General features: G+C 39.1%; 1 protein-coding gene across 1 annotated transcript in view; it reads left to right on the forward strand.

The window, feature by feature from the left end:
* Positions 1 to 12373, forward strand: part of ca10a (carbonic anhydrase Xa) — a 244659-nt gene that overhangs the window by 219978 nt on the left and 12308 nt on the right. Inside the window, exon 5 of the mRNA XM_062413725.1 lies at positions 2722 to 2817. Within this exon, the coding sequence (XP_062269709.1) occupies positions 2722 to 2817 (96 nt within the window). The remainder of the gene's footprint in view (positions 1 to 2721; positions 2818 to 12373) is intronic.

The raw sequence follows: 12373 nt of genomic DNA on the forward strand, positions 1-12373 counted from the left end.
AGGTATGAATCCTTAGATCTTTCAGTAATATAGTTAAGTTTTGACAATTTAAGTCAGGACCAGTGGCAAGTACTTTTCTTTTTTTTTACTAAAAGTCAGGACTCTGGAAGAGCGCTGTAGTTATACTTTTTCAACCGTACAGACAGGGAAATCTGTTTACCTATTTATTTTTGTCTTGTTTATCCAACAGATCTGTTACTCCAACTCTACTTTGAGCTATTCCTGAATTGAAAGTAGTTTTTTCCTGCATTGAAAGTCTGGTTTTTAAGGTGGAGCTTGGCTCTAATATGATGTGGATATAATCCACAAGTTTAAGACACACTTTTACATTTTTGAAACATAACCAAACGTTGGGCTGGCCCACCTTAGATTCACTGACACCAGGTTTGTGGTATCTCGGTAGCCTGTAAACTGTAATCTCCCATATTTTACACTTTTTCCGTGTTTTATTAAACTTTTAATAGCTATAAAAATATTTATCTATAAAAGAGTTTGGCAATGTAGTTCTGCAACTCTTCTCTCTGTAGCTCTGACAGCATGACATTTTTTCACGAGTCAAGCGAACAGAACAGAGGGTCAGGGCCTCTATTCCATTTGGTTAAAGAGAAGCAATGTCCTTATTGATGCATGACCAGGATAGCCACAGGTGACAGATTGTGTTTACCACTGTCTTTTGGTAAGATTCCTTGGAAAATGCAAATAGTAATCATGAGTCAGTGTTTAAATGACCTGAAAATGCAGTGCAAATCTGACTAAAATGCTGCAGAGAAGTAGACATTTTTTATTCAAATATTTAAAATGCTGTTTAGAGATATGACAAAACATAAATCAGATTCTAAGTAAATACTTTGAGAAACCAAATCCTGCGAGGTATGACAGGCTGTGCTGGGGCCATGGAGGAGTCACTGTGGGGCTGCATTGCTGTGACATCACAAAGTTACACAAACTGTGACAACTTGTTCTACGCACAGTCTCTGAAGAGAGGCTGTGTGAATTTCTACATAGATTCAGCATTTTGATTTATTACCTGAATTATAATCAGAACATTTACATTTTACAATATGAGACCTTAGGTGTTAGTAGGTTAATATCAATATCGAAGGACCTGTGTGGGAGATCTCACCTACAGTATGTGACGCATAGTGTGTGGCAGTGGCTCGGGAGGTTAGGCGGGTCGACCATTTAACCAAAAGGTTGGCAGTTCAATCCCAGTCTACCCCATGCAACGTGCGTAAGTGTCCTTGTACAAGACACAGAATCCCAAAGTCCCACTGAACAATGGGCCAGCAGCAAAGTAAAGCACACAGATACAGTGTGAATGGGTTAATATCAAAAATGTTCTGTAAAATGCTTTGAATGGTCAAAATTTGAAAAATGCTATATAAATATAGGACTGGTTCCATCTAGTGTGCAAATTCCAAGGGTTCATACCTTTGGCTGCTAAATGTGTCTTGGGCATCTATATACGTTTTTAATTAGGTTAATCCACAAAAGACCTGTTTTTCAGGGTTGATTCAGAGTCCAGTGTCAATATGACGAAAAGGGAAGTACAGAAGATAATTATTAGGCTCAAAATAAGTCTGTCCATATCTCCAGAAACACCCATCAGTATGGGAGCCTATATTAAAGGGCAGAAAACTTGTAAATGGCACGTCCAAGTGCATTAAGAAAATTATCTGTATGGTGAAGGAAAGCAAATGTGTGACTGCTCAGCAAATCGAGTATGGTCTAGTCAGATTCCACAATACTTTATGTACAGAACCACAGTAGATTTACCACAAGATGTAAACCCCTGGTATACATCTAAAAGAGAGTCTAGACTAGACACCAAGGAAAGTGGCTGGAGTTTTGGAACAGATTTCTATTGACTGATAAAGTAAAAGTCAACCTCTACCAACATTGGAGAGAAAATTGGGAAGAAAAACTATTTACCCCCCTGACCCCAAGATGTCAAACACAGCAGTGGTTCTGTTATGTCTTGTTTGTATATCATAGCCACTGGAACTAGCAAACTGAGATAATTTAATTCCCGAAGAAAGCAACAGGACAAATGAAGAGCTATACAGGAGGATTATCTATGGTCATATTTATTAAATCTGTCAAAACTCATGGGACAACATTTTGTCATTCAGGAGGAACTTCCTGAAAATCACTTTAAAACCACTTTTGCTGCTTTAAAATGGAGCAGTACCTCCTGCCCACGTCCAAACATCATTAAAATGCAGGAATATTTAACAGCCGTAGTGGATGAAGCAGCTGTGTCAGGGAAACGTTAACCTCATGCCGGGAGATGGTTTATACAGTCTCACCTTAGCCTGTTAGAGCCGGATGGCCTTGGATAAAATGATGACAGCTCCCTGCCTTTTTATATCCCTTATTACTTCTATCCACATCTATACTGAGTATTAAAATGTTCTGAACACCAGCACTTCTGATTAAACTGAGCGTGAATCCATGGGACAGATTTGATCTGACATCGATTTCCCCTTTAAAAACATCTGACACGATGCAGTAGGGTGGAGGGGTTTAACAGAATGAGAGATTATTGACTAAAGGCAACCGGATATGGATTTTATACAGTGTGTTTAACTCTGATCTATTTATTTTGTCCTCAGTGTGGAGATCAGCCTTGCTTTCTTACTATCATAGCATTTATCAGCCCAAAGAAATTGTGATTTCTTTTCATTCAATTTCTCCGCATGTCTTTTCTATATGTTTCAGGTTCAACTGATCCACTACAATCATGAGCTGTACACAAACTATACAGAAGCTGCTAAAAGCCCCAATGGACTTGTCATAGTGTCCATATTCATGAAGGTAAGTCTCAAATATGTTTAATAACTTTGGTCTGCAAATGTGCTGTTTTCACTCATAGTAATTACATTTTATGTCGACATGCCCCTTTAGAAGTACTGGAAATCCAAAAGTCTGGCTCTCACATTTATTTTTTATTTTTTACTTTCCTCTACACGTAATGAATTTGAGCTACAATGACCTGGTCTAGTCAGCGTTGAAGCATTACAAGATGGCTACATCATATAAAAAGTATTGAACGTGTGGAGCAAAATAAAGAAGGGCTTGACATTATGTTAAGTGCAATTTGACTTGTCATTTACAAAAAGAACAGGTATTACCAATAACCAACACAGTGACTGTATCGTTGTTTTTACATGTCTACCATGAGAAATGGAACCCGAAACGCAATTCCAACATCATTCATTTTATTACTGTGACATGTCAAAATGTTTAAAAAAAAAGACTTGTAGCAGTGACACATCAGTATTTTTTCACTATTTTACAATACTAACTTATTCAAAGTCTCACACTCCCCTGGCCATGCCATGAATTGTTAACGCAATGTACAGTGAATACGGAAGAAATTACATCAAATAAAAATTTGGTGTGACCACCTTCTACCTTTTTTAAATAGCAAATTGTATTGGTACAAGTTCACACAGGTTGTCAAGGTACTTAGCAGTTAGGTTGCTTCAGAGAACTTAAAGATCATAGGCAGATACTGGGGCGTCTGTGTGGGACACATGTTCTGTTGTTCTAGTTCTTGGTCTTCTTATCTGAGGATAGTTTTTAATGACTGGCTGTATGACTCTCTAAATAATGGCATGAGCCTCTAGAAAAGCTTTGATGATATTAAATACACATATCAGACAGAAGAAACAGACAGGTACCAAAAATGTTTATTCAATCATGGAGCACGCTAATCTCTGAGTGTTTCTTTACTCAATCAATCAGTCAATCAAATTGTCTGTACAGCCCATATTCACTTATCACAATTGTTCTCATGGGCTTAAAAAAGGGACAACATCCTCTGCTCCTTAACCAAAATGGAAAAGTCAGCTTTAAAGTGATTGTCTCAAAGACTCATCGCACAGCAGAATAATGACATGATGAAGGACACTACAAGAAGGATCTGGTGTTTCTCTGTGGCCCTCTATTAAACAACAGATATAACAAGTATTGCCAAACTTCTGTAGCATTACAACCTTTTTTTCTGAGTGGGATCTGTGCTGAATTTAGTACGAATGAGAAGTTCCTGTCTTTGCAAGTCATGCATGGTACTATCCAAAGTGAGGATTTGTTTCAATCAATCAATCAATCAAATTTTATTTGTATAGCCCATATTCACAAATTACAATTCATCTCATAGGGCTTTAACAGGGTGTGACATCCTCTGTCCTGAACCCTCAGCAAGAGTAAGGCTTAAAAAACCTTTTAACAGGGTAAAAATATGTAGAAACCTCAGAGAGAGCCACATGTGAGGGATCCCTCTCCCAGGACGGACAGAAGTGCAATAGATGCCACGTGCAGGAGAACATCATCAATAATCAAAGTCTCTAGCAGCATTGATGAGGGTAGACATCCCGAAGGACAACCCCAACATGACATGCCAAGCAGTCCCGCTGCAAGCACAGTCCATGCTCAGCAACCATCTAGACCACGATCCACCATCCAGACCAGACGCCACTCCTCAGTCACCGTCCACCGCTGCCCACCAGGAGGACCCATCACAAGCCACCACCGCGGTCCTGGTCCACCGCCCGGGCCCAATGCCAACGCGACACAGGGTCCGCCACCAGCACCACGATCAGCCCACATGACTCAGAATCCACCACATTGGATCCAACACTGCGACCCCCGGTGTGCGATCCACAAACCGCAATCCATGGTGCAGTTTAAGAGGCCCTGGATCTGCGGGTGATAAAGCAAAGGGATTCCGGGGAAGGGGGATAGGGATGGAGAAGAGGAAGGAGAAGCTGGAAAGAGAAGCTCTGTGTGTCATGTGTCATAAAATAGAACAAGTAACGTTCTGGCGCACTAATTAGCTCTAACTATAAGCTTTATCAAAAAGGAAGGTTTTGAGCCTACTTTTAAACAGATGGTGACTGCCTCCCGAACTGAAAGTGGTAGATTATTCCACAGCCGAGGGGCTTGATGGCTAAAAGCTCTGGCTCCTACTCTACTTTTAGAGAATTTAGGGACGACAAGTAGGCTTGAATTCTGGGAGTGGAGTGCTCTAGTGGGTTTTATTAACAGCTCTTTAAGGTATAAAGGCGCTATATTATTAAGGGCCTTGAAGGTGAGGAGGAGAATTTGAAATTCTATTCTAGATTTAACTGGAAGCCAGTGTAGCGATGCCTCATATTGGAGAAATGTGCTCTCTTCTCTTTGTTCTCGTCAGGACACGTGCTGCGGCATTTTGGACAAGCTGTAGAGTCTTTAACGACTTCCTGCTGGAGCCTGATAATAATGAATTACAATAGTTCAGTCTCGATGTAACAAAGGCGTGGACTAGTTTTTCTGCATCTTTTTGTGAAAGGACATGTCTAATTTTTGAAATATTACGCAAGTGGAAAAAAGCGGTCCTAGAAATTTGTTTTAAGTGACTATTAAAGGATAAATCAGGATCGAAGATCACTCCCAAGTTCCTAATTGTTTCATTGGAAGCAAGGGCAATGTCGTGTAGCGCAGCTATATCATTAGATAATGCATCTCTAAGGTGTTTGGGGCCAAGTATTATAACCTCTGTTTTTTCTGAGTTTAATAAGAGAAATTTGCGGGTCATCCAGGTTTTTATGTCCTTGAGACATGTTCGAAGTTTAGTTAATTGATTACTTTGTTCAGGTTTTATTGACAAATATAACTGGGTGTCATCCGCATAGCAGTGGAAATTTACCGAGTGTGTCCTGATAATGTTTCCTAGTGGAAGCATATATAATGAGAATAAAATTGGGCCGAGCACAGAGCCCTGTGGAACACCATGATTAACTTTGGTGCGCACAGATGACTCATCATTAATTTGCACAAATTGGGAGCGATCAGAAAAATACGATTTAAACCAGTTAAGGGCGGTTCCATTAATGTTAATTAACTGTTTCAGTCTTTGTAATAAAATTTGATGATCAATTGTGTCGAATGCTGCACTGAGATCTAACAGAACATTAGTGACTTTTGCCAAGGCTGTCTCTGTACTGTGATTGGCTCTAAACCCCGATTGAAAGTCTTCATATAGATTATTTACCTGGAGAAACTCACACAGCTGATTGGCTACCACTTTTTCTAAGATTTTAGAAATGAAGGGGAGATTAGATATTGGCCTGTAATTGGCTAAAACCTCTGGGTCTAGGGTGGGTTTTTTGAGTAGGGGTTTGATGACCGCTATTTTAAAAGACTGTGGTACATAACCTGATGATAATGACAGATTGATAATGTTAAGTAACAAACTATCAATTAGGGGCAGAATTTGCAAGTAATTTGGTAGGAATGGGATCTAAGATACAGGTTGTTGGTTTAGAACCTGAGATTAATTTGGTAAACTGATCACGGGTGATCAGAGAGAAGCTGTCTAAGTAATGGGTAGGATTCTCAGCCGTTTCTGAGATCTCTGTTGTTGGGAGGGTATTAGTGCCAATTGAGGGCAGGAGATGGTTGATTTTATTTCTAATAGTTTGAATTTTATCATTAAAAAGGGTCATAAAGATATTGCTATTTAGGGATCGAGGAATACTGGGTTCGGTGGAGGTGTGACTCTCTGTCAGCCTGGCTACAGTGCTGAAGAGAAACCTGGGGTTGTTTTTATTATCTTCTATTAGTTTTGAATAGTAGGCGGCTCTTGCTTTGTGGAGAGCCTTTTTATATTCTTTAACACTATTCTTCCAGTCTATTTTCAACATTGTTGCTGGAGCGCCACTTCCTTTCTAGTTTTCTTGATAATTGTTTGAACTCATTTGTCTGGGAATTATACCACGGAGCTAATTTACTATGTTTGACATTTTTCTTTTTTAGAGGCACTATTGAGTCTAATGTTAATCGTAATGAGTCTGCAGAGCTATCAACGAGGTGGTCGATCTCAATGGAGCTCAGGGTTTTAAATAATTTGTTGTTTATATCTACTGCTAATACAGGTTTAAATGTAGTTGGGATTATTTCCTTAAATTTAGCTACAGCACTATCAGGTAGACATCTAGAAAATGAATTTTTTATTAGTGGCATATATTCAGTTATTGAAAAATCAAAGGTTATTAAATTATGGTCTGATAGAACTGGAATGCGTGGAAGAACTGTTAAATTTTCAATTGCGACACCGTACGATAATACAAGGTCAAGTGTGTGGTTACCACAATGAGTAGGTTTGTGCACACACTGACTGAAACCAATAGAGTCTAGTATTGAAATAAATGCTACGCTAAGGCAATCTTTATTATTATCAACATGAATATTAAAGTCACCAACAATAATAATTTTATCGGTCTTTAGGACTAAGTTTGATAAAAACTCAGGGAATTCCTTTAAAAATTCAGTATAAGCCCTGGGAGCACGGTAAACTACGGCAAATATGATTGGCTGTTGGTGTTTCCTGGATTGGCGTGGAAGACTAAGAACCAGACTTTCAAATGATTTGTAGCTGAGTTTAGGTTTAGGATTAATTGATAGACTGGAGTTAAAAATAGCAGCAACTCCACCTCCTCGCCCAATTTCTCTAGGAACCTGTGAATTGATATGACTGGGGGGAGTAGATTCATTTAGACTGACATAATCATCAGGATGCAGCCACGTCTCAGTGAGGGACAATAAATCTATGTTGTAATCAGAGACTCTTTCATTAACTAAAAGAGCCTTTTTTTCCAGTGATCTAATGTTTAAAAGACCACATTTAAAAGTCTGGGTTTCCTGTATTGTTTCAGAGGTTGTTTTAATTTGTATTAAATTTTTGTGTGGAGTTCTCGCTCTATTATTGTTTAATTTCAATAATTTAATCGGACGGTGAACAGACACAATCTCTATGGGGTTTTGTGACTGATCCAACTTGTTTGAGCAAGTAATTTTGTCTAAAGCCAGCTGTGAGTAGCATTATCATCACAACCATCTGACATCAGATGCCTTGCCAAAGAAAGAAAGTTCCATCTGCTGCATTAGAGAGGTTAGTGAGTTTTGTTAAATTATTTATTTTAGCTTGCGAAAGATGTTTTAAAAATTGAATTGGGCCTTGATGGGAAAAATTCTCCCCATATTATTCAGTTTTCTTTGCCAGAACAGTCAGTGTATGTCGGGCTACAAAGGTTAAGAGAAATTTAGATTCTATGCAAAAAGCCTCAATCAATCTTAAATGTGTACAGTGTGTCTCAGAACAAGTTTAAACAGTTTAGAGGTCGCAAAGGGATGTTTCTAAGTAGCCTCACTTATCCTGAAGACAAATTGTATATGACTGAGCCAAGACATGCATCTATGCAAAATGCCAGTATCTAAAGGGAGGTTACAAAATTCACAAATTGTTCAGGGCTGTTGATGAATATGAGGTAGAATCATATGTTACCGTGTGGATTTTGGTGATTTTACTGAACAATTTGTCAAAATATGTTCTTTTTCAACATTATTGTTTCTGGGTTGGATTCATCACACTGGAATATGAAGCCACATATTTGTTAAAGAACTCAGTCGGAGGTGAAATTTTGTTTCTGCATGGTGGTCGCAGGGCTCCCACACCATCACTCTGCTGCTCAGCCTGCACATTTTCCACAAACAATTAGCAATCCAATTATCCTGCTATGCAAAACAATGTGCTACTTGGCTTTATGTCAGAGCTGAGCAGCAGCGCTAGGGTGGTGGCAGCTCTCCCATGTCTCTTTGCTGTGTATGAGAGGTTTCCATCTTGAATGAGAAGAGGCTCAGAGATCAGAGCGCTAGCCAACGTCCTCAGCACTGTGAACAAAAAGGCTGAGAAGTTTAGCTGCTGACTGCTGATTAGTTCCCCAAAGTCAAAGGGAACATCCTTTAGTGTTGAAGAGCCAGAGGAGACGCTGACCCAGGGTCAACCCTCCTCGATTCTCCCATCTAGCCAGCAGAAGAGTGCCTAGGAGAGGAAATCCATTCATTGCTTAGCTGCTCTTACATCTGTCAAACACAAAGGACAAAGTTTGTAAAGGGGCTTCTGAAGGCAAGAACATTTAGAAAATAAAGTTTGGGTCATTAGTAGGAGTTGTTTCAAGGCTAGTGGCATGTTAACCCAGTCTGAATATGATAATCTGCGCGAGATATCTGGTAGAGAAGCCTGTGTAAAAACCTAATGGTCAAACAAGTTAAATTAACAACCACAGGGTTAATGACATCCAATCAAATTTCTATTGATTCATATTTGATTCACTTCAAATTTTTGGAAACCTGAAAATAATATAGTCAGCTGTTTTAGTTAGTGTACCATGAATTAAGTGTTACACAAATTCAGTAGCTGTGGTGTGGTTAATATGTTCTCAACTACACTTGGATTTGAACTGCTTCTCCCCTCACCCGAGCTTCTTCTCTGTCGCAACAGCAGATAAGGATAATCATCTTTATTATTTTATTTCCTGCTGGTCTCAGGCCAACCAATGGAGATTATTTTCAAACAAGCCTTAAAATGTTTTTCTACAGAAAATCATTAAATTAACAACATTGTCACTTTCTTTCTGAATACAACCTCTGCCGTTTACAAAATCTCATTCTGTCTTCAGAAGTACAATTGGTATTTAGGATCATGCACACTGCTGCTCCGCCGGCTTTTTTCAGCTCCCCTCGGAGCAAATGAGCAGAACATCTCGATCTGCTCTTAATTCAGACCTAAACTTCCCTCGGTGGGGGACTGCCTTTGTGCAAGCTGCTTTCTCATTTATGTCCCTCAAACATTGCAATATGCTTCCAGCTCAGCTAAAAATTTGCACAGACTTTAACTCCCCATGGTTTTAAATTTTGTCTTAAAATATTTATTTAAATTTTCTTTGTCATGTCAACAATAATTTGACTGATTCAGATTTGAACTGTGCTTTATTGCAATTCTTCGATATATATTGAATGATTGTGCTAGTGTATGCTGATGTGTACTCATCTATTTCTTCTGTATAACTTATAAGTTGTATGTAAATTAATGTTTTAGTATTTGGTGTGTTTTAGCTATAGCTTGTACCTGCCCAAGGTCCGCAGATGGAAATTAGCTGAAATCTGGCATAAATTATCTATTCTCATTTTGAGATTAATGTTTTTGTGCATTGTCCTTGTTTAAAAAACATAAACAAGAATATATACCCTTGTTTCAGCAACTAAGCACTTTCATGCATGTTTTTTAAAAACAAAGGTAAACCGGCTATGACAGGATTTTCATTTTCCTTTGCCAGTAGACAGGATAGCTTTCTGTTGTCATGTTCAAGATGGAAAATGGGGTTTTAAATCCTAGGATAATGAGATCAACCTTTTTTACATTTCCCCATATGTATCTTGTGATGCCATCAACCTTCACAAGGGGAAAATATATCTTCCATCTTATTCTTGCCAAATTGTACTATAAGTTTATAAACCAACACATTGTTGAGTGATTTAGATTTGTTTTAATTTAAAAGTAGTGAAAGTGTTTGTGGTCACCAATTTGTAAAATGTCTTAAACTATTTAGACTAAACCTTTTTGAAACAGGTCTACCAAAAAGGACCTAACTATTTTACCTAATTATGCTGATCTACTTTTTTTCACACCCTTAGAAAGATACATAGAACACAGTATTCAGTGAAAGTCATTGCAAAAGTACAAACGCAATTTGTATTGCAAATTCAGAGGTAGTGAAATTCAGGGAAGACACTTTTGTTCATGCCTGTTTCAGTAATATCCACATAGATAGCCCATCAAAAAACACAATCATGCTCACATATGTCCACTCACCTGCCACCCACTCAGCCACCCAGCCGACTGTGTTTGATCAAGTCACTCTGTAGTAGTGTGGTGCAGATAATTATCCACATTTTTGTTCTAAGCAGAAGACCATTTTTCTGAAAAAAATTCTTTTTTTTTCATTGACTTGTGCTTTATAACTTTCCGGTCTCGACACTGTGACTAAAAATGCCTGGAATACCCCCCACCACCTATTCTAGGCATGGTGTCGTGAGGCACGATTTAGGACAGCAGTGGGTGACTGCAGCTCTGTGAGGAAACTGGTGAAAACTAAACTCTCTGTCCAAAAAGAGGCATTGGGGGTTGATTTTACAGAGAAGGGAACAATTTCTCCCAATGAAGCACCCACTTGAATGTTGACTGATGTAACAGCTAGAAACATGTGGATGTTTAAAATGGGTCTCATGGTTATCCTGTGTCTGACCATAAGGCCCTACGGCTGTAGTTCTCTCCCATCTAATGTGAGGACATTCTTGGAATGGAAGAGACCGGATAACTGAATTCCCCCTGGCTGCTTTTCTAGGAAAACAACCAAATAGAAAGAAACAGAAAGTAGGAAAACTAGGCAGCTTGAGTTTCTGGTGGAGCTAAAGTAATTTCAGTTGAAGGGAGAGGAGGACAAGAACAAGCACATCGCTTTTTGCTCACTTTGCCAAAAGACATCTCAATGAGTAGAGTATAGAAGGTAAATGGCTTTGTATTTATATAGCGCTTTTCTAGTCTTGATGACCACTCAAAGCGCTTTACAGTACAATTCTACATTCACCCATTCACACACACATTCATACAGTGCATCTATTTGCAGCACTTTGTTATTCTATGGGGGGGCCATTCCGGGGTTCAGCATCTTGCCCAAGGACACTTCGGCATGCAGATGGGTCAGACTGGGGATCGATCTGACGACCCTCAGGTTGGAGGACGACCACTCTACCCCTCAGCCACAGCCGCCCCCTGTTGTGAGGGAAGGAGGAGTCTAAGTATGGCAGGGGGGTGTGAGGTGCTTCCTTCAACAATTAGCAATCATGTCTCCGATTTGGAAACTGCCCCACACATATCGCACATCACTGAACATTAAATAATTGAAAATTACTCTCTGCTATCGTGTGTCTGTGTGTGTGTGTGTGTGTGTGTGTGTGTGGTCCAGGTATTACTTATGGTTTGGGTAACAAAATGTGTGTACACAGGTGTATTCTTCTTCATGGGGTCAAAAAACAGGATCTTATCATTTTTAAGTCATGTTTTAAGGTTAGGTTTTGGTTAAGATTAGGGTTAAGGTTTAGATTAAGGCTTGGGTTAGGCAAGTAGAAACTATGGTTAAATTTGGGGTAAGTCTCGAGGAACCAGAAGGTCGGCAGTTTGATCCCAGTCTCCCCCATTCCCTACCCCTACCCAATCCCAAAGTGTACATGGGCAAGATACTGAGTGTGTGTCTGATGTGTCATAGAGAAATATGACTGTATGAATGTGTGTGGGTGAATGGAAAAACTGTACCGTAAAGAGCATTAAAACTCTATATAGATCCAGACCATATTTAACTACTCAGCATGTCCTGACTCCAAATACATCAACACATAATGTACAATCATCCATCTTATTAACTCTCTGAAATATGACTTTAATGTGAAGCTAAATGTTCACTTGCTCTTCTTTTGGCCCTGTTACATTACT

Source organism: Platichthys flesus, chromosome 20 (assembly GCF_949316205.1).
Source record: "Platichthys flesus chromosome 20, fPlaFle2.1, whole genome shotgun sequence".
NCBI lineage: Eukaryota > Metazoa > Chordata > Actinopteri > Pleuronectiformes > Pleuronectidae > Platichthys > Platichthys flesus.